Genomic DNA, 27093 nt, shown 5'->3' with positions numbered 1-27093 from the left:
ATGGCAACATTTGCCTTTCCCTGTGCTTGTGTGACTCTGCTGCAGAGCTGCTCACTCATTGCCGAGTCATTCCAAGGCTCGTGGGATCTGTGGAAGGAATCAGCTCCATTTTAAAAGCTTGTCTGTTTGGGTTTTTATGCATGCTGTTCAAAACGCAAACAGCTCCCTTTAACACTGGCTGCTCTTTCTTTGCCTGTGGATGGCAGCTGTGTGCAAGCTGCCTGCAGTTACTGCCTGCTCCACTGGCAAGTGTCTTTTAGCAAGGGTCAGCTCCTCTTCCTCCCTGTCCCCGGGCATATGGACTCCCCCAACTTGAGGGGCATCTCTCTATCTGGAGGAAACCATCTGTGTACAGTACGTACTCACAGCGTGACTGGCTGCTCGTCAGCATTTCATACTGTGTCTAAGTCCTTGAGTTTTGCATTAAACGTGTGTCGTGTGCTGTGGAGTGTTTGTCACTGCTGGGATGAAGGGAGAAGCTGATTTGGGCTCCCACGGGCATTCTCCTTGGGAAACCACTTGAGTTGGAGCTCAAGTGAGGCTGCACCAGAGTGCAGCAGGGCCACAGCTGCACTAGTGCTCCAGGGGCAATGGTCGGTGAAGCAGTGCTGTGTGCAGAGGATGATTTGTCAAGTCCCAGGGGACCATGATCTGATCTTTGGAAGTCTGCTCCTGGAAGGAGAGCACTTTATCCTCCTGTTCACCCACAGGGCAATGAAAGTGCAGAGATTGTGGCAGGGCATGGGCACCGCTCTTCCCACGCACGGCTTTCCTGCCTGCTGATCCGTTAAGGCCTGGAGTTGCCCAACCCCTTGTGTTTTGCTTTCTCTTCCATCCTCTTTTTCACATCATCCTTTTTTCCTCTGTTTCCTTTCTCACTTCACTTGCCCCGGGGCCATCCAGTTCACAGATGGGAGGTACTGGATTTACTCTCCCGGTCCACGCAGACTCCGAACCACCTCGCTTTCCTCTGGGATTGTAAGTGAACATGCTAGCATGTAGGGGAGCAGAGCTCCAGCTCTGAAACACTGGGGCCAGCACTCCATTTCCCTTGGATGCTGTGACTCTGTATTGTGTGGCCATTAGAAACCAGCCCAGCAGAAACTAGGGAAGCATACCAAATCCACACGAGTGGATGTCCCTGTAGGATCTTGCAGAAACGCGTGCTCTGCTGTGCTTTTCTGCAGGCTGGCGACACAGCCCCTGGGATGGGCTGCAGCATTATGGACAAACTTACAAGCACCAGACCTGGCCAGGGAGGCACCTGAAGCTTTGTAGGTAGTGTTAGGCTCGGCTCCCTGGGCCCAGGGAGCCAGACAGATTTCCAAAGAGACCATTAAGATGTTTTGAAGCTGCTAAAAACCCAGTTGCAAATATAACTTTTTAGGCTTGTGGCTGGGAAGGTAAGCAGCTCATAAAGCCAAGTGAGTTAGGAGTTACTGCTGGGTTAGGAATGATCTCTGCTGTCTAGTCCTTCTCAGCCTCACTGGTGTGCTCCCTCCTCACTGCAGGTTTTCTGTGAGCGGTGAGGATTTTCTTTTCCAAAAGCTGCAGGGAGGCAGATGAGCATTTAGAGGATGAATCCAGAGCTCAAGACTGCACTGGGTTTTAGTATGTCCCTCCTCAGGCTTTGGGAGAGCTGATGTCCACAGAGGGTAATGGCAATGCTGTCAAGAGCCTCGGCACAAGGATTTGTACAGCGTGGTCCTCCCAGCTCCTGCCTCTGGTACCAGGCAGGCGAGCAGTGGAGAGGGCACCAGGCAGGGTGCGTGGGGAAGCACGGGCAGTAATGTGCTTGTGGCCTTGGCTGATGGCACGAGGGAGGTGCTGCACCTACGTGGGCAAACGGGCAACAGCTCCCAGCAGCTCCTCCTGCTCCTTCGGCTGTCTTTGGCTGCACCAGCACCAGGAGGGTTAATACCAAGTTCCAGATGCTGCTTTATCTCCCCGCTGGGTTTACAGCTCCCTGCATGCATCTGAGATCCTAAAAGGCTCTGAAAGAGGCAGGCTGGAGCATGTGGTTCAGTCAGGATGGATGAAAAACAGGATGTGGGGCAGGCTTTACGCAGTGCTGAGCTTTCCTGCATGTCTAGCAGAGCCCTGTAAGAAGCTCCAGGCAAGGGTTTCTCTTCCCTCCTTCCTCCCAGCGGTGTCTGCTAATGTAGCTGCAGTTATTGATGGGGTTCAGCATGCGGAGCCCAGTGCTTCAAAGCTCCTCTGGCTTCTTGTAGTTTCTTGTACATCATAGACTGTTACACTTGGTTCCCAGGCTGGGAACCCCCCCCCAGGCTTCTTCTAAGTAGCCAGTTCCATTTCTCCTCCTTTGCCAAACCCCAGACTGAGACAAAGGGGGCAGTTTCCTCTCCCTGGAAGCACCTCTGGAGCCAAAAGAGCCTGTTTGCAGAGGAAGTGGGTCCCCCCTGGGAACACTGGAAGCAGAGACCAGCCCTTGAATCTGCCTGTAGATTCAGAAGCGTGTTTTGTCACACTGATGCCCACTGCTGTGATAACGGGCTCCCTCGACACACGTCCCCTTCCCCCTCATTCTTTCCAAGATCCAGTTGTGTTTTGCCTCCTTTGTCGTACTTGTTCCCATCACCCTGCTGTCTCCAAGACTCTCAGTGATAACTGTTTGTCTCTGTGGCCACCATCCACCATGGTCTACCCCACCCATCTGCTGCCTCGCTTGGCCTGCAGGGAAGGGGTGGAAGGCACAGCAAACCAGACCAGGGTTCACTGTAAAAGCCCTCCTGGACAGCAGGGATGCCAGCCTGTAGCATGCACGGGGCTCAGGAAGCGGGAAGCTGAGAGCTGGGAGTGGGTAGCAGGAGCAGGGAGTTCTGTCACTGCCCTTAGGTAAGTCACTTCGCACGTACCTCCTTTTCTCTGGAGCTGGTGTGATGCTATGGCGGGGAGCTGAGGTTTCCCTGGCATCTCAAAAGCTCTGAAAATCTGTTCCTGCAAGAGGAGAGGTGGTGCCATCCCTGCTGCAGCTGGAGCAGGGTCCAAGGTCAGCTGCTGGTGGGCTGTCCCATGTCCCAGCTGGTAGGGAGCAGTTGTGTACTGAGGAAGAGGAAGGCTCCTCTGCTGAGAGCTGGCAGCGAGCTCAGTTCTCTCCCTCCAGGTGGACAGCTGTTCTTACTGTATTGTTTCCTACTCTTTTTATTTTCTCCTTTTATTTTCTCCTCTTCTCTCCTTTGCTCCCTGCTCTGCTGCTGCTCTCCTTGCATTCTCCCCGCCGTCTCTGGCCACTCTGGCAGCCGACAGACGAGAGGAGTTGGGTTTACTCCCCGCTCCACTATAGCGCTCAGCTCCACTCTGTCTCCGATGAGGAGAGCGATACAGTAAGTGAACAAGAAACGTGTGCCGGGTGCCTGGTGGGTCGAGGTCGGAGCTTGTGCTCCCTCTGCAAGGTCAGCTTGCAGAGGGAGCCTCTGTGCAGCATGGGGCTCTTGCATGGCTGCGGCAGAGCCCTGCTGCATCTCGGATCAGCTCTGTGGCAGCAGGTGAGATCTCCTGCACTGGCAGAGACCCATTCTGCTCAGCAAGGGTTGTGGCTTGTTCCAAATTGTTTGGTGCCGTGAAACTTCTGGGAGCTGAAGTTCTCCAGTCGTGGTGTTGTTACTGGAGGATGCGAAACAGCCTTCTCTCTTCTTGCTTGTTTTGATTCTGGGGAGTTGGCTGGGCTCAGACCTAACTGGATGCGGGGTGGATGCTGGGGTGATGACTCTCTGTTCTCTGCCTCTTGCAGTAATCTCTATGCAGACACAGAAGCCCCAGAGAGCAGCGATTCCCTCTGCAGGTCGATGTGTTTCCTTTTCGTTGATGCAGCCGTTCCAGTGGGATGGGGAAGAGCTTGCTGACACCAGTATTGCTGCACTGCAGGATCCCGGGCACTGCATTTCAGAATGGAGCAAAACTATAACCGTGTATTTCTACTTATCCCAGATGTGGGCAGCAAAGAAACCACCCACTCACCCGCAGCTCCCAACGGAGACACCCAGCTGGGTGTAAAGAATCCTGGGTAGTAACACAGTGTTTTCCAGACGTGCACTATCGTAGCTACCTATCCATGTGTGATACTGTGAACCTTTTTAATTTTTTAATCATGTATTTATTTCTTTTATCTTTGCACAGAGACAGCACAAATGTGCTTTTTTAAACATTTAGTTTACTGCACTTTTTTTTTTTTTTTTTGTTGTCATATATTTGTGCATCAGAAAGGAGTGTGAGACCTCACTGGAGAATTGGTAGGAGCACGTTGCTGGGGAGGGCAGGGACCGGAGTGGCTTCATTTGGGGCAGCAGCGTGGTCTAACCAACTGATGGAGTCAGGAGGTTTAAGGCTGTCCAGACTCTGCCACGGTTTTGCTGAGTGACCTAAAGCAAGTCACTTAACCACTCTGTGCCTCGGTTTCCCCTGTGCTAATGGGTGTATAGTACCCACTTCCGTTAAAGCACTTAAACCCTGGGATGAAAGGTGCTATGTAAATGCAATGTATTAAAGGCCATTGAGTAGAATTGCTCCCATGTTACCGTAGTCCAAAGTAGCCATGCCAATTTCCTTGGATGCAGAAATCGCTAGTGACTTCTCTTGATGTGTAACACTGTGCGGGGGAAGCGAACGATTCCTGGCGACAGTGACGTGGCCACCGTGGCTCTCCTCCGGACGTGGCGAGGGGTTCTGCCTTCACCGCGTGCTGCACCGCTGCGTCACCCCATCCCTCTGTGCTTGGAGTCCACGCTTCGTCCTGCCGGCTGCTGCACCGCCGCCCGCTCCAGACACACAGGCATGGACAGATGAGAACTGCGCACCTCCAGGGACCAGCCGCGCTGGAGTGCGAGTTCCCTGGTCCGCCGGCCCCAGGTGGGGCTTGTCAGGACACCGCATCCCCCTGCAGCCCCTCAGCACCTCGCATGCTCGTGGGTGTATCCGACTGTCCCGTACTGGGGGGTCACGAACACTGGGTCCACGTGTGCCTCGGGGCAGGCGGGGAGGCACACGCACGTACACACACTCTGGAGGCAGACACAGAAGCCTGGCTCTGCCACCTGCTCGTGCCAGGCGGTGTTGTGTTCATGGACTCTGTTGGACAAAAAGCTCCGTGATGGGGGTGTTGCCGGTGGTAACATCTGCTGTTGGAAATGGCTGCTTTGGCTATCTGAGATAGTTTGCTTTTCGAGGGCTGCCGGCTTTAGGTGAGGTGATTTGGTGTCACTGGGTGGTGTTCGGAGGAGGCTCATCCATCTGTCAGCAGGATATACACCATAGCACTGTCTTGAACTCTAGCAATCCCACCCTTATCTCCCAGAGAGAAGAAAGGAAATCCTTTAGATAAGAGGGAGCCAGGTCTTATTCATGTTCTTTACAAGCCTCACTTGAGAAAGAGGGTCATAATCTCTTCATTCTCATTGCAATCTTCAGACTGTCCTTGGAATTCCTTGTAGGAGGAGCAGGGAAGCAGGACTCTTGGGGCTCAGTCTCCCCGGTCTGTCTTCACAGCAGCACTCGGGATGGGTTAATTCTGGTCCCAGAAGGTAACTGGGCTGGTGGGAAGCTCTTCCACTCTGCTAGGTGCTGAACTTGGTGAGAATCTTCATGAATTGACATTTTCTTGCCTCGAAGTATGGGGCCCAGACTTCCACCTTGCCTTGCCTACAGATGCTGAAGGCTGTAAGGTGTGCTTCTCTCAAGAGCGTAGGCTGAGGATCTTGCAAGCTGCTGCCATTAGATATATTCATGTATTTACCAAATAATCTATCAAAAGTCTTTCAAGAAATTCTCCCCTTTCAGTTACTACTTGACAGCTCCTTCACCCAGCTAGTGAGCATTGCTCCAGGACAGCCCCTGCAGTGGGCTGGGAAGGGGCTCTGCGCCACCCCCAGCTCCTCGGGCCAGTCCCACCCGGGCTCTGGGGGCTGTTGGCAATGCCGTAGGGGGCTCAGTAGTTGGCGGAGGGGAGACGGGAGGAGTGCAATACCTACAGACTAACCTGCCTCTGGGCTGAAAGCAAGAGGCTTCAAAATGCTAAAAATTCACTTTCACTTTTTTTTTCTTTTTTTTTTTTTCCTCCAGAAGCATGATACCATGCATAGAGAGGCCAGAGGGAGCCACGTCCCTTCTGCATCTTCAGATGTTGCTCTTGGGTGCTGCGCTGGAGGAGTGTAGCCCTGGGGAGGAACGTGGGAGGTTAGGCTCAGGCTACCTGTGCTGGTACCACCTTGTTCATGGGCTGGTGGGTTTTCCTGTTGGGATTTTCCAGCCAACTGGAATCAGTCATCTTGTTTAAGATGGTTTAGGCATCACTGATGGAGACTTCATTCCTTCCCCTCGTTTCAGGGGTCTCTAAGGCCGCTTAAGCTCTGTGCAGGAAACATCTGAGCCTTGCCTTCGTGGAGTATCTCAGTGAATGAACACTGCAAGCTGGATTTGTGCTTGGTCCCAAGAGATGTGGGAAAACCCAGACCTTTTGCAGCATGTTCATTCCAAGCATCATCTTTCCTCAAGCTTTTGGGCTTTTTGAGACAATCCTTGTGCAGTTCTGTAACACTGAACCTTTTGGAGCAAGCAGGTCTGGACACGGAGGGTTGGTCCTGTGAGAGGACACACAAAGGGCTTAGAGCAACTTTGTCCCTGTGAGGGGACAGGAGGAACCTTCCTTTGGGGAGATGTTGATCTGAAACAGAAACTGCCCTTTTCCAGGCTTGTGCATGCTCCTGCTGCGTGTCACCTGCTGTCCAGTTCGCTCGGTGCTGGAGAACTGCTCAGCTTCCACTTGCCACAGAGGCTCAAAGGACCTCGGAGTTTAAAGCTCGCTCTTCGTCCGCCTCTGCACCGTGCTGCAGCACGAGAGCGGTGGGGAGCGCTGGAGCGTTTCCCAGGCGCTGTCAGTGCTGCCTTTGCAGGACGCACAGGGGCAGAGGAGGGCAGGACTAGGTCTTGCCCACAGGAAGAAGCATTGGCCCTTTTTGGGGGAAGAGAACCGACACCCATCCTTGGTCTGAATGTCCCTCTAGCTCTCCTTCCAGCTCATTGGGAACAGAAGTTGCCTGTACTTTCTCTGTCAGGGCTTTCTGTAGTGACCTAGCAGCTTGCTGGCAGGTGCTGTCCCTGCTGTAACCCCTCTGCTCTCTCCATCATTAAAAGGAGGCACCACGTTTTTTTTTTTTTTACTTTGAGATTGGAGCAGAGCAGCCCTGTGAGACAGCGGGGTCCCGCGTAGCTCTGTTTGCCACCACTCTCCGTCCCCATCATCCCAGCTGGGACTCTCGGCTCTGCGGGACGTGCCCTGAACAGTGCCTGGTGCCGAGGCTGCTGGTGAGCTTTCGGCTCAGGCTTTTGCCAAACTGCAGGTGGCTGCTGCCTGCCCGGGATGGGTTTGGCAAGAGAAAACCAGAATCTCTCCCTGTGCCTGCCGTCAGGCTCGGGTACCAGCTCAGCCCCTTGGCAGGCTGATGCAGAGCGGGGGCGCGGGGCGAACCAAGCATCCGGCTCTTGGCTGCCGTCACCTCTGCCGCCAGCGGCCCGGCCACACGTGCCGAAATCGTGCTTCGGGGAGTTTTCTAGCGAAGCCGGGGCCGGCGTGGGCACAGCGGCTCCGTCCCGTGGGGTGGTCGCGGGGCTCCCCGCGCGCGGCCCGGCCCCCACCTCGCTCCGGCCCCTTCCCAGAGGGACAAGGCAGAGGCCGTGCCTCAGGCGTACCGGATGGTGTCTGATTTTTCTTTCTGTTGATGTCTACATTAGACCCGGGTTTGTTCTATTGGATGTTCATATTCCCACTCATTTTCCGTGTCCGCTCTGTGCGTGCACCGTGTAACGAATGTATGTAAGTAGGGGGGGGGGCGGGGGTGATGCCAACCCGTGGGTGTTGTCATGTTTCTCTTATTTTTTTTTGGGGGGGGGGGGGTTAAGTCATGAGCGCTTTTTTTATCTTTCTTGGTTTGAGGTTTTTTTTCTTTCCCCCTCCCTCTTCGGGGAGACCTTTTTTTTCCAGAGAACTGTAAATGGATGCTATCTGTCCTCGGCTCTGTGATAAAGCATACTGTAGTCTGTGCTGTGCTCACTCCAGCCGGCTCTGCCTCCTCTCTCCTGCGCTCGCGGCCGGGCCCGACCGCCCTTTTTGGGGGTAAAACGGGACTAAAAAGGGACGGGGGGGGGGAGGGCCTAGCGGCACCGCCTCCCGCCGGGGCCTCGCCGCGGGGCTGCCCCGGCGCCGCCGGTCGCGGGGAGGGCGGGCGGGCAGGCGAACGCGGCGGGCGGCCCCGGCGCTGCCGAGGACCCCGAGGCGGAGCCGCAGCCGGTGCCCATGGGCGCGGGGTCGCGCAGCCCGGCCCGGCGGCGGGACCGGGACCGGGACCGGGAGAGGGACCGGGAGAGGGAGAGGGAGAGGGACCGGGAGCGCTCCAGCAGCCGGGAGAAGCGTCGGCGGCGGCGCAGCCAGAGCGGAGAGCGGCGGCGGCGGGAGCCGAGCTCGGCGTGAGCAGGGACCGGGCCTGGTCTTAGGGGAGCGGGAAGCCGGGCCTCGGTGTGCCGGGGGGGAGGGGGGCGACCGGCCCCGGTGTGGCCAAACCAGGCGGCTCCCCCCGCCCCCGGTGCCCGGCTGGGGTGAAGATGCCGGCGGGGCGGTTGCGGGCCGGGGCCGGGGCCCGGGCCGATGCGTGCTTTGAAAAGTGTTGTCCGTGACCCAAAGCTCCGTTTGGGGGTTCGCTGGGGACACGGGGGTGGTACCGGAGAGCAGGCACCGCCGGAAAAGCGCGTTTGAGCTCAGCCGGTGGCTCGGGCTGCGGCTCGGCCCGGGTCTCGCAGGGAGCTGCGTTCTCCGCTCCCGAGTGGCCGTTGCCCAACACGCAGCCAGGAGCCACCTCCCAGCTGAAACACAACTTCCCCCCCTCCAGCTCCGACTCTGGCGATGACAGACAGAAATGGAAGAAGAAGAAGAGCAAAAGCAGGGACCAGCACCATAAAAGCCAGAAGAAACGCCGCTCAAGGTCTCGGGGTCGCTCCTCCGACTCGAGCTCGGAGCGCGAGCGAGACAAGAGGAGAGCCCGGAGCAGAGAGCGGCGGAGGAAGAGAGATGGCTCCAAGTCCTCCGTGTCCTCTGTCAGCTCTGCCTCCTTGCCGCGCTCCCGAGGCAGGGAGGAGACGGGACAGCAGCTGAGCCTCCAGGAGCGCTTGAGGCTGAAGGAGGAGAAGAAGAAGCAGGCTGCGCTCATGAAAGCCTTGGAGACTCCTGAGGAGAAACGGGCTCGCCGGCTGGCCAAGAAGGAGGCCAAGGAGAGGAAGAAGCGGGAGAAGATGGGGTGGGGAGAGGAGTACATGGGTTACACCAACACTGACAATCCCTTTGGGGACAACAACCTGTTGGGCACCTTCATCTGGAGCAAGGTGAGCCCTCTCTCCTCCACGCCCGCATGTTGCAGGAGGCTGGTCGAAGGAGATTGTGCCCCTGTAGCGGCCACGGAACAGGCCAGAGGAGCAGTGGGGCACGGCGGGGGGACCTTTGCTTGAGGTGGGAGCCTCTGTAATACTAAAAGAAGCCACGTGAAAGCAAAGTGCTCATCTGGGGCAGGAGCTGGGTGTTTCTGAAGAGCTCAGTGGGGATTTGCCCCCTTTCTCCTGAAGACCAAGGTCTGTAGCCAGGGGTGTGGGATGAGGAGGTAGGTCAGGGTGCAGGAGAGGGACCCAGACCTGCTGGAAGCTACAAGCTGAGTGCTGGGCAGTGTCTGCTGGTGTGTTAGTGCTCGCCAGGACAGGTGGCATCCCTGGGCTAAGCCTGGGTTTTGCTGAGGTGCTTCAGGAGTAGGATTTGAGTGATTTGGGGACCTTGGACAGGATCAGAACTCTCTGGAGCAGCAGGTGGATGTGGTGGTATATGCTGGCTGGTGAGGGGCTGTAGAGGTCACTGGGTTTCATGGTTTCCCTTGGCCTCTATTTCAGGCACTGGAAAAGAAAGGGATCAGCCACCTGGATGAGAAGGACCTGAAGGAGAGGAACAAGCGAATCCAGGAGGACAACCGCTTGGAGCTGCAGAAGGTGGGGTCAGAGGTCCCCTCCCTCCCACTGTCAGACCTGTCCGACCCTGTGGACAGCCCAGTTCTCCCAGTCTCTCACCTAGGAGTCCCTTTGTTCTTCTCACTGGGGATGCCCATAGGCTGTAGGATCTGGGGGCCACGTTATACTGACTTCTGCTATTCCAGGTGGAAAAGGCTCTTGTCTTGGCATTGAGTCCAGCTCGGGAGGTGCTGAGGAGGATAAGTGGCAGGTCAGGGCACCGAGACATTCAGTTGCGCCTGTGTTCCCTGTCCTCCAAAGGGCTGGCAGCGAGCAGCAAGCAGCCCAGCCCCAGTGGCGCACACAGGCTCTTCTTCCACATGGCTCCTGGCTCCCCTCGAGTCTTGGGCTGATTGCAGGAGCCGAGGCAGCTCAGGGAGCAGGGATACAGCTCTGTCCTCGAACGGGTGTCCTGCCTAGGTGCCCCATCTGCAGCAGCCTCACGTCTCCCTCCACCCCGGGCAGGTGAAGCAGCTGCGCCTGGAGCGGGAGCGGGAGAAGGCAATGCGTGAGCAGGAGCTGGAGATGCTGCAGCGGGAGAAGGAGGCAGAGCACTTCAAAACCTGGGAGGAGCAGGAGGACAACTTCCACCTGCAGCAGGCCAAGCTGCGGTAGGGGTGCGAGTTCACAGGGACGGGCCTGCCGGGAGCAGGGGCTGGCAGGCACTGCTCACTGTCCCTCTGCTCTCACCCAGGTCAAAGATCCGGATTCGGGACGGGAGGGCGAAACCTATTGACCTTCTGGCCAAGTACATCAGCGCGGAGGATGACGACCTGGCTGTGGAGATGCACGAGCCCTACACCTTCCTGAACGGCCTGACTGTCTCCGACATGGAGGATCTGGTGGAGGACATCCAGGTGCTAGCTCTGCTGTCTCTGTGCCAGGGCTGGGTGAGGGGCAGCAGCCTGTGGCTTCCCCCCCTCAGCTCTGCTTCCCTGCCCGTGGTGCAGAGCAGGTGCCTGATGTCCTGCTTGTCTCCTGCCTGCAGGTTTACATGGAGCTGGAGCAAGGGAAGAACGTGGACTTCTGGAGGGACATGACCATCATCACAGAGGATGAGATAGCCAAGCTCCGCAAACTGGAGGCCTCTGGGAAAGGGGGACCAGGTAAGCAGGAGGGCAGAGGCTGGTGTGGGTGTCAAGGGGAGCGTGAGGAGTGAGCAAAGCGGGCTGTAGGATCTGACACACATGCTCAGGCTCAGAGGGGTTCTCTGGGATCTGCTGGACGGAGGCTGTGGATCTGGCAGCCATCCCCTGCTAGCCTTTCACTGCCGGGTGCAGCCCGGGAGGGCCTGGGTGAAGGCAGGCCGAGTGCTTGGAGACTGACTGGCCGCCCTTGTCTGTCTGTTCAGGGGAGCGTCGGGACGGCGTCAACGCCTCTGTCAGCTCAGACGTGCAGTCTGTGTTCAAGGGGAAGACGTACAACCAGCTGCAAGTGCTGTACCAGGGCATTGAGAGCAAGATCCGGGCAGGAGGACCCAACCTTGACATTGGGTACTGGGAGAGCCTGCTGCAGCAGCTGAAGGCTTACATGGCTCGGGCCAGGTGAGAGCAGGGACCAGGCCTGTGGAAAGAGGTAGCTCAGACCCCGCTGTGAGCAGAGTTGGGGAGGCACAAACCCAAAGTCAGGGGTGGAGGGGTTTTCTACCTTTCCCCAAGAGGGGAGGAGGGCTGGACACTCGGTCCTGTCTCCAGCAGTGATGTTTACAGTGAGGTATCCAAGAGGGAACTGAACTGGAGGGTTATTCAGTCCAAAACCATACAGAATCCAGCAGATTTCTACGTGGCGTGGTGGGTGTCACAGCTCTGGGCAGTGTGGGCATGAGGTGCTTCTGCTGGGTGAGACCTGACAGCTCGTCTTCTCTTGGCAGACTGCGGGAGCGGCACCAGGATGTGCTGCGCCAGAAGCTGTACAAACTGAAGCAGGAACAGGGTGTGGAGAGCGAACCGCTCTTCCCCATCATCAAGCGGGAGCCGGCCTCCCCCAGCGACAGGTACGCAGCCACCCGGGGGAGAGAAGGCAGCCTTGTTCCCCCATCCTTCCACAGACAGGCCTCAGCTGAGCAGAGAACGAGGGCACCAGCCCCGTCCCAGTTCTCTCTTCTCTCTTCCTTGCAGGCTGGATCCAGAGGAAAGCATCGTGGTGCAGCCAGGGCCGTCCTTGGAGCCGGAGGCCGAGCAAGACACAGAGGCCAAAGGAGAGGCAGAGGGAGAAGCCGTGCTGATGGAGGAGGACCTGATCCAGCAAAGCCTGGATGACTACGATGCGGGGAAGTACAGCCCCCGGCTGCTGGGCACCAACGAGCTGCCCTTCGATGCCCATGTGCTGGAGGCCGAGGAGGATACGCATCGGCTGCTGCTTCTGCGTCAGCAGCTCCAGGTGACAGGTAGGAGCCCCCCGGGCCGGCCCTGCGCCCGCCGGCCTCGCGGCTTGCCTCCTGGCACGGAGGCTGTGCGTGTGCTTTGCAGCGCGGGGCTGGAGGGAGGAAGGGGGAGCAAGAGCTGGATCCGGAGCAGGCAGCCAGAGCTGGGCTGGGGCAGGGATGCCCCCAGGCAGCGAAGGACGCTGTGGCCCAGGGGAGAGCAGGGAGACGGAGCTCGGATCGCTGGGTCCTTCCCCACTTCCAGCCACACCAGCCGGCTGTTTGGGCCACGGACAAGTGGGAAGAGTGTTTTGGATGAGTTTTCCAGAACGGCTCGGCCCGCTGCCCACCAGGGTCTGCAGGGCAGCATGCACATCTCTGTGTCCAGCTCCGCATCCCCCGCCCGCCATGCGCTGCTCCCCTCCCCTCAGCGTGCTCGGGGGCAGAGGCCCCACAGCCCCGGGCCTGGCTGGCGCTGCAGGGCTGGACGCCAGCACCTCTCCTCCCTGCAGGTGACGCCACCGAGAGCGCCGACGACATCTTCTTCCGTAAGGCCAAGGAGGGCATGGGCGCGGACGAGGCGCAGTTCAGCGTGGAAATGCCCCTCACGGGCAAGGCCTATCTCTGGGCGGACAAGTACCGGCCCCGCAAGCCCCGCTTCTTCAACCGGGTGCACACGGGCTTCGAGTGGAACAAGTACAACCAGACCCACTACGACTTCGACAACCCACCCCCCAAGATTGTGCAGGGCTACAAGTTCAACATCTTCTACCCCGACCTCATCGACAAGCGCTCCACGCCCGAGTACTTCCTGGAGGCCTGCCAGGACAACAAGGACTTTGCCATCCTGCGCTTCCACGCCGGGCCGCCCTACGAGGACATCGCCTTCAAGATCGTCAACCGTGAGTGGGAGTATTCCCACCGCCACGGCTTCCGCTGCCAGTTCGCCAACGGGATCTTCCAGCTCTGGTTCCACTTCAAGCGTTACCGTTACCGCAGATGAGGGGCTGCTCAACCCCGGGCGTGAGGTGGGCTGGGGGGGGCTCGGCCCCTGTCCCAGGCACTGCCCCATGGACGTCCCCAAGACCTGGCCCAGCGTGGGGCCTATTCCTGAGGATTTTCCCTGTCCTTGCTTTTATCCTGACGGACCCTGAGACTTTGGTACAAATAAATAGGGGTTGTTTAAACAGTGGGATCCTGGGCATGGGCACCCCAAGCTGCTCAGTACCATGCGGCTCCTGCATGTCGTCACCAGCCAGTACCTCGCTGGGCCAGCACTGGGAGCTCCTCTGGGGGCTGGGTGGGGTGGTGCTCGGCCGGGCGTCCTCAGCCCCATGCCTCTGGGGTCTGTCACCTCATCCCCCCCCATGCTGTCAGTCCTGTGTGCTCCCCTTGCCCACGCCAGCCCCTTCCCAGCACCACATGTTCCCATCGCTGGTGCCAGAGCTGTCCAGCCCAGACGCTCCCCAGCTGGAGCCTCAGTGCCCTTTGCTCCACCAGCACAGCCTTGCCCCGCTGCTCCTGCTGCCACAGACCTTCCTGGGCCCACTCCCCTCCTGACCGGCCCCATTTCTGGCACGTTTTCCCCTGGGATCTGGCTTCCTCGGCCTGGGAGCATCATCACCTCCCTCAACCCTGGCCGCAGGCTGAAAGGGTTCAATGGCTGCAGGGCGTCTGCCTCAGGAGGAGGAGAGGGGTGCGAGATGGGATAACTCCTTACAGGGGAAAATCCGGTTTCCATGTCCTGCAGTCCCTCCCACGAAGTGCCTGAGTGACACTTGCTGCCCTGGGCCAGGGACAGCCATGTTCCCCGGACCCGTATTGCTGAGGTGGGGGTCCCCAAAAGGGCCTCGAGCAATGCTTAGCGGCTTTCGGGCCCCTTGGGGGGTGTTTCAGGGCTGACGGACTGGCATCCGTCCCCTTGGGTGATGGCCGTGGGGCACGGCCCCACGCTGGCATCGCCCCACGTGGCCCCACCAGATCCTGAGCTGTCGGGCTGCCGCCGCTCTGGGCTGGAGCAGGGCAGGAGAGGATGTCGGTGCGTGAGTAATGCCCGGTGGCGCAGCCCCTGGGAAACCTCTGTCCTGGCCCTGAACTATTGCAGCAAGGTTGTTTCCTCCCTGCGGGCCCTGCTGCATCCTGTCCCCGGGTACAGCCGCGCAGCGGAGGGGCTTGGCGGGGGCTGCCCAGGTCGCCCAGCCCGGCTGTATGGGGGCTCCCCGGCCTTGGGGGCTGCCCCATGGCAATCGGTTCCCCATAACTCGGGAGAGTTGCCCCCTCCCTCTGTCCTCAGCACCGCTGGCCGGATCCAGCCCCGCAAACACCGTGGGAGCTCGTGCTCGGGAGGCTCCCACGGCTGCCACAGCCACCCACGTGTGTGGGGGAGGGAGGAGACCCTGACCATCCTGGCCCCGCAGTGGGTGCCCCCCTCCCCGTCCTGCCGGACACCCCCGGGCCAGCGGCTGGCAGGACACGGCCCCCGGCATCCCCTTCCTGCGGGTTATTTAAAGCTGTTGAGCAGCTGCTCGGCGCAGGGGGGTTTCGGGGCTTGGGCGCAGCACAGGAAGCCTGTGAAGGCCCCGCCAGGCATGGTTTGGGAGGAAACGGGTTAAAAAAAAAAAAAAACAAAACCAAAACAAACCTCAAACCCAGTGGTTGAATCACCTCCCTGCTTAACTGCTTGGCAGAGCCCCCTGCCCAAAGACCCTCTCCCTCCTGGGCACATACACAAGTGGGAGGACTCCCCAGAAACGCCCCGCTGTGTCCCCAGCCCGGGCAGGGTCCTGTCCCCTCCCAGGCGCGGCCCTTTCCCCGCAGCCCTGGCTTTGGGCCCCGGACAGAGCCGCTCACCGGGCGGGGGAGCCTGAACCTGCCGCTGCACCCAGGCACCCGCCGCTGCCGGCCCAGGGGCTGGATCCAGCTGGAGCCCAGAGGGGGGTTTCCCCAGCCTTGGCTGCTCTTGGTGCTCTTCACATCTCCCCTGTGTCTCGGGGGGAGCCAGTTACGTTCCTCGGCCTTGTGGTTTGCCACGGTGCAGCCCTGGGCTGGGTTTGAGTGGCCCAGCTCTTCTCCGCTCCCGCAGACAGCGGCAGCGGCTCGGCCAGGTTCATACCGGGGGGTGCTGGGTTCATACCGGGGGGTGCTGGGGGGTGCTGGGTTCATACCGGGGGGTGCTGGGTTCATACCGGGGGGTGCTGGGGGGTGCTGGGTTCATACCAGGGGGTGCCGGGTTCATACCGGGGGGTGCTGGGGGGTGCTGGGTTCATACCGGGGGGTGCTGGGTTCATACTGGGGGGTGCCGGGTTCATACCGGGGGTGGTGCTGGGTTCATACCGGGGGTGCTGGATTCATATCGGGGGGTGCTGGGTTCATACCGGGGGGTGCTGGGGGGTGCTGGGTTCATACCGGGGGGGTGCCGGGTTCATACTGGGGGGTGCTGGGTTCATACCGGGGGGTGCTGGGGGGGTGCTGGGTTCATACTGGGGGGTGCCGGGTTGATGTGGAGCTGCCTTCAGCCCCCGCCGTGCCCCCATCCTCTGTGAGTGCAGCTGCAGCCTGTGCCAGGACGGCGGGAGGGTCGGCACACCCGAGCAGCCCCCGGGCATGGCAGCCGGCTGCTGAGCTGTTCTGCTCGCGGTGGGGCCAGCCCTGCTCCCGGCACACCCCCCCGGCCAGGCCCCGCCGCGTTTCAGCTCCAGCTGTCACCTTCCTCCTGGGCGTCTGACGGGACAGTCTTTGCTCTGCACTGAGGGAGCAAGGGACGGGGTCTGCAGCCCGGCAGGGCCAAGGTGGTGGTAGGAAAAGCTCCTGCTCAGGACTCCGAGCATCACCCGGCCATCTGCACGCCCCAGCCTCGCCCGCCTGGGAGGGATGCTGGGTGCGCTGGGTGCCCCCCCCGTCACCTGTGGGTGCAAACACTCCCAGTGCTTCGGAGGCGGGTGGAGCCGCCGGTGCCAGGGATGGGCTCTGGCCCCCCCAGCAGAGCACAAAGAGCAGCAGTGCCCCTCATGTCCCCTCCTCACACCTCAGCAGGACGGTGCGTGGGGCCGTGCCACCCCAGCCAGCCTGGCTGCCCGGGGCTTCGGGCAGCGCCGTGACCCACCGTGCTCAGAGCAGTTGGGCTGGGAAAACCCCCACGTGTGAAAACCCCCGCGCTGCACCCAGCCGCATCCCCAGGGCTGTGGGGGACCCCGGGGGACGCTGCTGGGGGGCACCCACTCACCCCCCACTCTCCTTCCTCAGGGCCCGCTGCGGGGGCGGGGGGGGGACATCCCCCTCCCAGGCTGGAGGAGGAGGTTCCGCTGTGGTGCCAGCCCGACAGAGCCGTGCCCACGCGGGTCCCACTGGGACGGCGGCGGCGGCACGACAGGACTGACCCCCCCCCCCCCCCCCTCCAGACGCAGGAATCCGGCTCGGGTAAACAAATGAGTAACCCGGATAAGAGCCCGGCCCCGCTAAAGATAGCCGGGACAGCGCGGGGTCGGGGTGTCTCCGCCAGCCCGTTCTCGGAGCCCAGCGGGGACAGGTGAGCCCGGGGGCCGCGGCCCCTCGTCCCACCCGTGGGCGCTGGCGCCTTCGAGGCCGCCCCGGGGCCGGCGGGGCTCTGGGTACCGGCACGGGGAGCTCAGCGCCGGGGGATGCTGCCGGGGGTTTGGGGGCGCAGCCCGGTGCGGACGGACCCAGGCGGGAAGGGTGGGCCCTGGGGGGGGGGGGGGGTGTCGGGGCGCGCACCCCACCGGGGAGCCCCGTCCCCAGCGAGGGAGGGGATGGGCGCGGGGCCGCAGCCGGACCCTGTTCCGGGGGGCGCGGGGCGGGGCCGGGGGGTGCTGAGAGCCCGGCCCTTCCCCCGCGCCCTCCCGCGGGGCCGGGCTGAGCCGGGCCGGGCTGAGCTGAGCTGAGCTGAGCTGAGCCGGGCCGGGCTGAGCCGAGCCGGGCTGAGCTGAGCCGAGCCGAGCCGGGCCGGGCTGAGCCGCGCCGGGTGGGGTCCCGCTGGCAGCGAGGTAGGGCCCGGGTCGGCGGGGGAGGGGGTTGGGGGGAGGGAGGCGCTGATGGAGGGGCCGGGGGGGGCGCTGAGGAGGACAAAGAGTCCACAGGGCGGGGAGGGAGGGATGGACGGACGGACGGACGGAGGGGGATGTATGGACGGACAGACAAACCGCGGCGCTGGGGTGGACGGAGAGAAAGACTGAGGTGGGCGGATGGAGGGGCTGGGATGGACGGACAGAGCGCGGGGCTGGGACGGGCGGACGGACAAACTGCAGGGCCGGGCCGGACGGACAGAGCGCGGGGCCGGGACGGACGGACAGAGCGCGGGGCGGCAGGGCTGGGCCGCGGCGATAAGGGCTGGCTCAGCCGCCCGGTTTGCACAGAACCGCGAAGCGCTGGTGCGTTTCGGGGGGGTGGGGGGGGGAGAAGCAGCAGTGACCCCCCCCCCCCGGTGCGGGGCGGACGGGGACGTGGTGCTCCCGCTCCGCACCCCCCCGCGGCTGCCGGCCCCCGGGACTGGGTGTCGGGTGTTCGGGGCTGGCACGTCCCAGGCTCCCCCTCCTCGCCGCCGGGATTTGCTTTCCGTGCTCCCCCCTCGCCCGGGGCGGATCTTGCCCCTCCGCGGGGATTTCCCGGCGCAGCCCCCGCCCGCTGCCCGCCCGGCGAAGTTTGCCGCCGGCTCCCCGGAGCCGCTGGGAAGGGCCGGGAAAAGACCGGGAAAGGGCCGGGGAAGGGCCGGGGAAGGGCCGGGGAAGGGCCGGGGAAGGGGCTGTTTTGAGCGGCCCAGCAGCAGCTTGGAAACCCTCGAGGTGCCGCGATGCTGTGGCCGGGGGCAGCCGAGGCGCGGGGGGGGCCCTGGCTGCTGCCCCCGCTTCGGGTTCTTGCCTCCAAGGGTGCCCAGGGCGATCCCCCCCCCAGCCACCACCCCCGACCAGGCCCCAGAGGCCCTGGGGACAGGTTGGGACGAGGTGGGACAGGAACGGTGCTGATTGTCCCCCAGCCAGCCCAGAGGGTGAGCGGGTTGGGGACATCTGCCATGGGCCACAGCAGGGACAGGCGAGGGCAGCCACCATCCCCGGCAGGTGCGTCAGCGCTTCCCATGAAGGTCCCTTGTCCTGGGTGTCCCAGGGATGTCCTCGCTCCAGGCCAGCCCAGCCCCCCCCCCCCCACCCCCCCGGCCCGGCAGCAGGTCCCTTTGATGTTTGTGGATCCAGGGAGGGATGCTGGAGCCCCGCCAGGTCCCTGTCCCCATGGCGTGGCTGTTGCCTTTCCCATCACAGCTGATGACCTTGAGCTGACCTGCTGCCCCAGCCGGGGGGGGGGGCAGATGGCAGTGGGACCACGTCCATCCCCGGCAGGGACGGCTGTGCCCGGCAGCATCCCGTGGGACCACCCGCACAACGGACATCAGGCAGGAGAGGCAGAAGTGACACTGCAGAGAAAGCCCTCGTCCTTCCAGGACAAGGTGGGATGGAGCTGTCCCTGGAGAGGTGCATCAGGCAGGGAGAAGGGACTGGACACGAGGGACAAATGCAAACACCCTGCGGCAGAGCACCCCGTCCCGGGTGGCAGAGCCCAGGCCGGGGGGACCTGTGGGGTGTGAGGAGAGTCGCTGCTGCCTGCTTTGGGGTCCTGTTGCAGGCGTGTGGTGCCCTGCTGCCCAGCAAACCGCCCTCCCCAGCCCCATCCAGCCTGATCCTGCCAGCCCCACGCCCAGCCTGGCCTGAGGAAGCTCGGGGAAGCAACGGGCCGGGACAGGAGCTGCGCTGATAAGGAGCAGCCTCCCATGCTCCCCCCATTAGCCTCTTGCCTTTCCCTCGCTAACCTCGGATGTGGCCAGGGCAGGAAGCGGCGCCCGGCGGAGGCAGGGCAGCCTGCGGTGCCTCTGCGGCGTAACGCCGACCCACAGACTTGCGCAGCGCCAGGAACCCCATTAGCTCCCTCACGGGCCCCCGCCGCTGCTGCCAGCGCCTCTCTGCCTCCAGCAGCCCATTTCAGAGACGGCTCCTCTCCGCCAGGATTTTGCCCCAGCACCCTTTGCCTTTACTCACTGCCAAACCTGGGGGAATCTCCCTGGGAGAGGGGTTTGCCTGATCAGGAACCCCAAACCCAGGCGTGGGGGTCAATGGGGGAAGGCACTGGGCTCGGGGTTTCTCCTCTGCAGGACCTGCTGTCCCCCCACGCATCCTCCTGCAGTGGCCACCCACGATGGGGGGGGGAGATGGTGAGTGAGGAGCCCCTGGCCCCCACATGAACCCCTTCCCATAAGTGCCTCTGCTTTGCTCTGGCACAGGCGGGGTTCGCCTCGCTCCCAGCTGTGCTGGCACTAAGTGGCCCCTCTTTAATATTTGATTCCCTCTAAGTGCTGCGTGGTCCCAGGCTGAGGCAGCGCTGCGCAGGGCAGCACCCGGCTGCTCAGCCCCTGAGCCTGCCCCAGCACTGTGGCCAGTCCTGGGGCAGAGCCCCCAGTGTCCCCAGTCCTGCTGGCAGCCGGCGGCGGGTGAGGGTTGGGGTCCTGATTGTGCCGGGGCAGGAGGGGAGGGGAGGACAGGGAGGGACCGTGGGTGATGGTGGGGTTTGGGGTGTGCAGCGTGGGGCTGCCGGGGCTGGTACATCCTTGCCCGGCCATGCCCGTGCCTCCTCCCCTTGCCCCTGCGGGGAGATTCCCCACCCGGACACTGTGGGGAGAGGGGTCAGATCCTGCCAAGAGCATCCCACGGCTGTGAGTCCCCGGGTGATGGGGGCATCAGCCCATGGGCTCCTGATCCCCAGCCACACCAGAGCAAGGGCAGGGAACACGCTGGGACAGGGGACGAACACACACGCTTGGGGACAGCGCCCCGAGAACGTGAGCAGGCACATGGCAAGGGACAGACGGAGTGGGACGTCTGAGCCTTGGCACCCACGTGGCATCACCGTGGGGTGGGGGCGGAATCTGCTGCTTCCCAGGGACAGGAGCCCCGGGGGACACGGGAAAGGCTGGTGGTTTCTAGGGGACCTGGAACCATCACACCAAGGCCTGACCGCGTGTCTCAAGGGGACTGACGCCTCTGGGGCCGCCGCTGCCGTCCCTCAGGGACTGAAGAAAACAAATAGCAGCAAGTTTTTGCTCTTGTCTCATGGAAAAAGCTGGGGCTGTCCTCGCGCTGCGGCAGTGAATCACCACCTCGCTCTGCCAGCCGCCTGCACCAGGACAGGACGGGGATGTGCCCCCCCCACCCCCCTGGCCCCTTCCCCGCTCCCCAGTGGGCACCGGGCTGGCAGAGCAGCCAGTGACGGGGGCAAGGGCAGGGGTGCTGCCACGGCAGATGGGTGCCAGCACCCTCAGCCCTGCAGCCTGCCTGGCTGTGGCCCCCCCAGGAGGAGGATGTTGCAATGCCTGGCCCCAGCCCAGCCCCGGGCCAGGCTGCGGGATCCGCGCGTGCCTTGGGTGTGCACGGCAGCGCCCAGCCCCGTGGCTGCCCTCACGCTGGGGGCCGGGAAGGGGGTGGTAAGTGTGGGGTGCCAGGCTGCGAGACAGGGCACAGGGCTCGGCCGCCACACGGGGATGCAGAACAGGGCCGGGTGCAGGACCGGGTGCTGGGGCTGGTGCCAGTCAGGGCTGGCTTGAGGTTTGACTTGGGGACAGGGGGCAGGTGGCAGTGGCACCTTGCACAGGGGTTCTGGGACCCCCACAGCGGGTTGGGATACATCTGGGCATCCCACGGGGACCACCGGGCCAGGGAGAGTGTCAGCCAGTGTGTGGGGACAGGGCAGATGGGGCAGCAAGGACATCCAAAGCCAGGGGAAACGGGCCCCAGGAGACGAGGAGGGGTCTGGTCCCTGGGGGGCGGGAATCTGGTCCCAGTGTTGCCATGCCTCTGCCCCGTCCCGCATCACCCTGTTTGCCGCCTGGACTAATTAGTGGTGGAGGCAGCAGCCCTGGGGCTTCCTGGATGCCGGACACTCCCCGGCTCCCGGTCACTGCCCAGCGAGCCAGCGCGGCGCTGACCGGGCTGCCCGTGACCGCAGCCGTCCTCGTGCACCCTGCCACAGCCACCGGCCCAACATCCCGGTCACAAACCCTTGACTCGAGCTGCAGTGGGGCTGCGGGAGGGCTGGGGGGGGGGGGGTGTTGGGGAACAGGGATGTCGCACGTGCCAGCTGGCTGCGTGTCATGCTGCTGCGGGTTGGCCGCAGCGCTGGCGCCGGGGGGGGGGGGGGGGGCTGTCCCATCCTGTGCCTCAGTTTCCCCACCACACTGCAGGAGCAAGGCCGCCCCCCGTTGAGCTGGGGGTGTGGATGGGAAGGTGCAGGAATAATGGGGGTGGGGGTTGTCAGGCTCAGGCCCTGGTGCAGCTTGCCCCATCCTTCAGAGCCACCCCCCCCCCCCCCCCCCCCCAAACAGCGGGGGCAGATGTCCCTCGGGGTGTCTGGCCATGTCCCCCCTGGGATAGGAGGGAGCCAGTGCTGTCAGAGCCAAACTACCAGTGCCACGCTTCCTCAGACACCCACCGTGCCAGATTACAGCCTCGTGGCAACAGCCCCACGTGGCTCGCGGCCGGGGACGGTTAATCCCATCCAGCTGTGGGGCTGGGGCCCTCCCCACGCGCTGCTGCTGCTGCTGCACCTGGAGCGGTGCCACCCAGGCACAGGCGGTGGTCCTGGCACCGTGTCCCCCCTCCACAGCCCATGGAGGGGTCCCACATTTGCGGGCTCAGGGAGGGCGATGGGTGGGCTTGGCCCTAAACCCCCCTCCTTGTCCCTGCAGGGCACAGCAGGATCGGTGCCGGCACCGGCGGGGGGCACGGGCCATGGAGCTGAGTCTGGAGGGGGCCTGAAGCTGCCAGAAAGAGGGGGATGGGGTGGGGAGAGATGGACCCCCCCAATGGCAGCGCAGCCGGCCGGTCAGACGTGTGCTTCGGGGTGTTCAACGCCAGCGATGGTCGCAGCAGTGTGCAGAACAGCATCACCTCGCCCTGGTTCTCCACCGCCTTTGGCCTCATCGGCCTCTGCTCCAACCTCTTCGCCCTCTGCGTCCTGCTCAGCTCCTCTCGCAAGCTCTCCAGCCAGGCACGCTCCTCCTTCCTCGTCTTCCTCTGCGGGCTGGTGGTCACGGACTTCACGGGGCTGCTGGTGACGGCCTCGGTCATCATCCCTTACCACTTCATCAAGTTCACCTGGGCCAAGGTGGACCCCAGCTGCCACCTCTGCAACTTCCTCGGCTTCTCCATGGTCTTCTTCGGGCAGTGCCCGCTGCTGCTGGGGGCCACCATGGCCGGCGAGAGGTTCTTTGGCATCAACCACCCCTTCTCCCGCTCAACCAGCATCTCCAAGCGCCGCGCCTGGTCCATCGTGGGGATGGTGTGGGGCTTCTCCTGCCTGCTGGGGCTGCTGCCGGTGCTGGGGCTGGGGCGGTACACGCTGCAGTACCCTGGCTCCTGGTGCTTCCTCACCCTCCTGCCCGACACCGGGGATGTCATCTTCTGCCTGCTCTTCGCCCTGCTGGGTATCTTCTCCGTCCTGCTCTCCTTCATCTTCAACACAGTCAGCGTGGTGACGCTCTGCCGCGTCTACCACGACCGGGAGTCGGTGCAGCGGCGCCGGGACAGCGAGGTGGAGATGATGGTGCAGCTCGTGGGCATCATGATCATCGCCACCATCTGCTGGATGCCCCTCCTGGTGAGGACCTGGCTCTTGGCGCGTGCCCCCCGCTCCTGGTGAGGCCCCCGGGTCTCAGTGTTCCCCTCAGCCCCGGTGTCCCTCATGGGTCTTGGGGTCCCCCCCCCCCATGCTCCTCCTGGTGAGGCCCCAGGTCTCGGTGTTCCCCGCACCGTGTCCCTGCTGGGGAGGCCCCGGGTGGGGAGGGGTCTGTCCTGGTGAGGCCCCTGGGTCTTGGTGTGCCCCCGCCCCCGCTCTGCACCCTGGACCTTGGGCTCTGGGGCTCAGCACCGCTCGCAGGCAGAGTGAGTGCTCCCAGGTAGTGGCTGCCCCAAACCAGCCTGGGACCCCTCTTCAGCCGGCTCAACACCCAGCCTGGACCCCCATCATCCCCCCCCACCCCTGGGCAGCTCAGGGCCTCTGCATGGACCCCCCACACACACACACACTGACACCTTGTCCCTTCGCCCCCCTCCCAGATCTTCATCGTCCAGACCGTCCTGCAGCAGCTCCCAGCCAACGGCCGGATCCAGACGCTGCCCACAGAGACGCAGAAGATGCTGCTCATCTACATCCGCATGGTCACCTGGAACCAGATCCTGGACCCCTGGGTCTACATCCTCTTCCGCCGGGCCGTGCTGCAGCGCATCTACCCCAGCCTGCGCCCCCGGCCCTCCATCCTCTCCCTCTACCCCGTCCTCAACCCCTCCCTGCGCCGCAAGCTCACCTCCGACTCCGTCCTGCAGTAGCGGCCCCCAGGGACGGGCACCAAGGTGGGGGGACAGGCCATCCCCCCATCCCACACACTCCCCGTCCCACCCCGCCCCGTGGTTAATTAACTGTCCCCATCACTTGCTCCTAGGGGCTCCCCTGTCCCCATCCGAGCAACCCACCCCCCCACCCCCCCCCCCAATAAAACAGCTTGTGCAGCTCTCCGTGCCCGCCGGGGGTGAACACCTGGGGGGATGGCGGGGGACGCCCAGCCCCATTGCTGGCACGAACAACAGCCCTTGTCCTTCAGCCTCTGCTTTAATGAGCCGTGGCCCCTTCCCGCCGCATTTCGGGGGTGGGTGAGAGGGGTCCTCGGGGGAGGGGGGGGCACTGGGTGCCCTGCCACCCTCCCCCTCCCCCCCAAAGCCCGGGGACACACCTGAGTGCGGCTCAGGAGGGTGCAGGATGGGGACCCTCCACCGGCACCGCCAGCCCCAGGTGGGGTGGGGACATGGGGAGGGGTGAGGTGAGGGGACATGGGTGAGGGGTGCTGTCACACCACCCACCCCCCCCCAGCTACTCCTGCCCCCCTTTGGGGTGGCAGACGGCTGCCCACACCTCGGCCACGAACTCCGGGGGGAAGGCGAACTCTCCCAGCACCGTGTCCAAGCCGCGGGCAAGCTGGGCCACGCCAGGGCTCTCCTTCGCCGCCTCCACCATCGTCGAGGCTGGGCAGGAGGAGAGGCAGGGTCAGCGGGGGGAAGGGGTCTGGGGTGGGCACCCCCTGCCCCCCCCGCCCGCTCACCCAGCTCGCTGTCGCGGATGCCCATGTAGCTCTCCAGCAGATCGTCCACCCGGCGAGCGGCTTCTTCCTCAAAGGGGCTGGGCTGGGGGCAAGGGGCCCAGGAGGTGGGTGCCAGGGAGTGAGGGACCCCCAGGGACCCCCCCCCCCCCCCCAACTCCCACAGAGCCATGCCCGGGGGTGCTGCATGTGTGGGTACCCAGCAATGCGCCTGATAGAGGTGCAGGGTTTACGCAGGGGCATGGGGGTGCTCATCCCCACCCCAGGCACGGTGTGAGCGTCCATGGGCTCGGGGGGGGGGGGGTGTGGGGTGTGGGGGGCTGTCTCTGGGTGCACCTTACCCCCTCCTCCAGCGTGGCCGGGCCCTGTGTCCGCAGCCGCAGGGTTTCCTTGCCGCTGGTCACTCTGCCCTCGACCGGGGACTTGCTGCTCCGCGTCCTCTGCCCGATCATGTCTGCACCCCGGGGCGGGGGGGTGAGGGCACAGGCAGGGTCTGGCACTGCCTGCCCCAGCCATCACCCAGCCCACGCATGTCCCAGCCACACCGGGACGGGTGGGGTGGGGGGGTGAACTGCAGGGGATGCTCATGGGCACAAAGGACACCCACGGGTGCAGGGTGGGGATGGGCACGGTTACAGGGCGCTCAGGATAGTGCACACAGAGGAGTGGGGATACCCACGGGGGGCACAAGCAGGTATTGGGATCCCCCCCCCCCCCTCAAGGGGGATGCCCACAGGGACACCCCCTGCCTCGGGGCCGCAGGGTACACACAGGATGGGTGGCGGACCCCGGGGGGGCACCCAGGCCCTGGGGAGGGGGCTGCAGGGCAGGAGGGGCCACGGGGGATCGACCTTCCCGTGCTCCTCCCAGGAGTCTCCCCAGTCCCAGGGCAAGAGCCCCCCCCCCTCCCCCCCCTCACCAAAGGCCTTTTTGGGCTGCACGAGGCGGAGGGTGAAGGGCTGAGCCCGCGGCAGCTCCCGCAGCATCCGAGCCACCTCGTAGTGCCGGCAGCCCACGATGGTCTGGTCGTTGATGGCCTCGATGCTGTCGCCCACGCACACCGTCTGGATGCGGTTGATGATGCTCCCCTCCTTGATTCTCTGGGGACCACGGGAGGGGGCACACGACCAGGTGGCACCCCAGGAAGGGCAGACAGATGTAGCCCCCACCCCGCCCCGCACAGACGCACCTCCACGGTCCCATGTCCCGGGGGGGGGGGGGGGGTGCCCCCCCAAACTGCACCACAGTGGGGGAGACCCCCAGGACCAGGGTGGATTCAGGGGAAGACTGATGAGGCGGGGGGGGGGGGGGGAGTAAAGGAGCACAGTCCCAGGGGTAGGTTGCCATCAGGGGATGTGACCCCACGGGGCCCCAGCCCCCACGGCTGCCCCAGCCCCAGCCCAGCCCCACGGGGGGGGTGGTGGTGTCACCTTGATGAAAGCGTAGCCAGCCCCGTTGTCTGTGATGGTGAGGCCGAGCGCGTCCTCTGTCTTGGTCACCTCCACCTCCTTCGTCTCGCCTCGGACGTGGGCGAAGATGAAGTCCTCCAGGCCAATCTGTCCCCCCAGCAGCTTCTGCATGTCTACTTTGTGCGTGTTGAGCGTGCAGAAGAGGATCTGCCCCGGAGGACCCCGTCATCAAGGGCCAGGGACCCCCCGGCCACGTGCGGGGGCACCAGGGGTGCCCGGGCAGGAGCCAGCCAAGGGCAGAGCTGGGCACTGCTGGAGCAGAGGGGGCTGGGGACACCCAGCCCTCCCCGGCCCTCTGAGCCCTCCCCGCCGCTCCGGGCTGCGCAGCAGCTGGCATCAGCCATGGAACAGGCAGGCCCGACCCCCTGCCCCTGGGCCGGGGGGGAAACTGAGGCACAGAGCCACCCTACCACTGCCCAGGGATTAAAATGCTTTCCCGGGTCATTTTAGGGGCTGCATTTGCAAGCAGCTGGAAGCCTGCCGGAGGGCTGGCCACAGACTGTGCCATGGGGTTGGCGTTCCCCCCCACCCACATTTTGGGTGCAAAGCCCCCTCCCCTCCCCCTGGCAGCCACAGCCCCCTCACCTCGGTGGGCGAGATGCCGAAGACCTCAGCAATTTTGGCGTAGAGCTCCTTGACGTTGGTGAAGCCCTCGATGCGCCCCGTGGGGCTACCGTGGGCCAGCTGCGCGTGAAACACCAGCCTGGGGCGGGCACGGGGGGGCCGGGGGGCCGGGGTGCCCTCGGCAGCGGGCGGCTCAGGGGTCCCCGGCTCCTGCCCCATGCCGTTCTCCATAGGGCTGCCCTCCTGGGCCTGCCTGCCGCGCCTGCCCGCCCGCCGCATCCCGCTGCCACCACTGCTGAATTATAGATGGGTGCTGGCTCCCGGCTCGGCCGTAAGGTGATCCCCGGGCCTGGGAACCCGATCCAGCAGCGCAGGTAACCCGCCTGGGATCGGGTGAGCTCTGCCACGTAGGAAGGGCCCCAGCCAGGCTGGAGGAGGTGGGAGAGCAGCTGCGACAGAGCCGGCTCCCTTGCACCCTCCCCAGCCAGGGCTTGGGGCCGCAGGGATGA

At 63.6% G+C, this 27093-nt stretch overlaps 4 protein-coding genes across 10 annotated transcripts in view; 3 read left to right on the top strand and 1 right to left on the bottom strand.

Annotated features, from left to right (window-relative positions):
* Positions 1–8062, top strand: part of PIP5K1C (phosphatidylinositol-4-phosphate 5-kinase type 1 gamma) — a 49973-nt gene extending 41911 nt beyond the window's left edge. For 2 of the 4 annotated variants that reach the window (XM_032991302.2, XM_032991300.2), the window contains one exon: positions 3752–8062. In XM_032991302.2, the coding sequence (XP_032847193.2) occupies positions 3752–3754 (3 nt within the window). In that variant the 3' untranslated portion in view covers positions 3755–8062. Of the gene's footprint in view, positions 1–903; positions 979–3260; positions 3345–3751 lie in introns of all 4 variants that reach the window. The other 2 variants (XM_032991299.2, XM_032991301.2) reach the window with 2 other exon arrangements.
* Positions 8063–8259: 197 nt separating this feature from the next.
* On the top strand, positions 8260–13599 carry CACTIN (cactin, spliceosome C complex subunit). Its single transcript, XM_032991297.2, has 10 exons — positions 8260–8475; positions 8895–9384; positions 9937–10032; positions 10516–10661; positions 10745–10907; positions 11039–11156; positions 11402–11594; positions 11921–12043; positions 12168–12436; positions 12925–13599. The coding sequence occupies exons 1-10, from the start codon at positions 8306–8308 to the stop codon at positions 13413–13415; spliced, it is 2259 nt and encodes a 752-aa protein (XP_032847188.2). The 5' UTR covers positions 8260–8305; the 3' UTR covers positions 13416–13599.
* A 3117-nt stretch (positions 13600–16716) lies between these two features.
* Positions 16717–24044, top strand: TBXA2R (thromboxane A2 receptor). Of its 4 annotated transcripts, XM_042795076.1 has the most exons (4): positions 17332–17412; positions 18679–18863; positions 22149–23059; positions 23518–24044. In XM_042795076.1, exons 3-4 carry the CDS (start codon positions 22238–22240, stop codon positions 23785–23787), a joined length of 1092 nt encoding a protein of 363 aa, XP_042651010.1. In that variant the 5' UTR covers positions 17332–17412; positions 18679–18863; positions 22149–22237; the 3' UTR covers positions 23788–24044. The 4 variants fall into 4 exon arrangements, with proteins under 4 accessions (XP_032863084.2, XP_032863083.2, XP_042651011.1 ...); XM_033007193.2 differs by lacking the exons at positions 17332–17412; positions 18679–18863 and adding an exon at positions 16717–16828; XM_033007192.2 differs by lacking the exons at positions 17332–17412; positions 18679–18863 and adding an exon at positions 16717–16937.
* Positions 24045–24048: 4 nt separating this feature from the next.
* GIPC3 (GIPC PDZ domain containing family member 3) lies at positions 24049–27083 on the bottom strand. Its single transcript, XM_042795080.1, has 6 exons — positions 26606–27083; positions 25982–26167; positions 25471–25651; positions 24893–25005; positions 24555–24636; positions 24049–24477 (listed from the first exon to the last, which is right to left on the bottom strand). Exons 1-6 carry the CDS (start codon positions 26861–26863, stop codon positions 24326–24328), a joined length of 972 nt encoding a protein of 323 aa, XP_042651014.1. The 5' UTR covers positions 26864–27083; the 3' UTR covers positions 24049–24325.
* Positions 27084–27093: the final 10 nt, after the last annotated feature.

Source organism: Tyto alba, unplaced genomic scaffold, assembly GCF_018691265.1.
Source record: "Tyto alba isolate M040663 unplaced genomic scaffold, T.alba_DEE_v4.0 Super-Scaffold_20000042, whole genome shotgun sequence".
In the NCBI taxonomy this organism is placed as follows: domain Eukaryota; kingdom Metazoa; phylum Chordata; class Aves; order Strigiformes; family Tytonidae; genus Tyto; species Tyto alba.
This window is presented reverse-complemented; position numbering and strand designations above follow the sequence as displayed.

Bases quoted from the DNA above. Each gene is read 5' to 3' on its own strand.
- CACTIN (XM_032991297.2), top strand. From the start codon at position 8,306: ATGGGCGCGGGGTCGCGCAGCCCGGCCCGGCGGCGGGACCGGGACCGG. The intron at 10,908-11,038 runs GTGCTAGCTCTG...TCCTGCCTGCAG, and splicing joins ATCTGGTGGAGGACATCCAG to GTTTACATGGAGCTGGAGCA. The intron at 11,157-11,401 runs GTAAGCAGGAGG...CTGTCTGTTCAG, and splicing joins CTCTGGGAAAGGGGGACCAG to GGGAGCGTCGGGACGGCGTC.
- TBXA2R (XM_033007193.2), top strand. From the start codon at position 22,238: ATGGGGTGGGGAGAGATGGACCCCCCCAATGGCAGCGCAGCCGGCCGG. The intron at 23,060-23,517 runs GTGAGGACCTGG...CCCCCCTCCCAG, and splicing joins TCTGCTGGATGCCCCTCCTG to ATCTTCATCGTCCAGACCGT.
- GIPC3 (XM_042795080.1), bottom strand. From the start codon at position 26,863: ATGCGGCGGGCGGGCAGGCGCGGCAGGCAGGCCCAGGAGGGCAGCCCT. The intron at 26,168-26,605 runs GTGAGGGGGCTG...CCTCCGGGGCAG, and splicing joins TCGGCATCTCGCCCACCGAG to ATCCTCTTCTGCACGCTCAA. The intron at 24,478-24,554 runs GTGAGCGGGCGG...CCTCCTGCCCAG, and splicing joins CATCCGCGACAGCGAGCTGG to CCTCGACGATGGTGGAGGCG.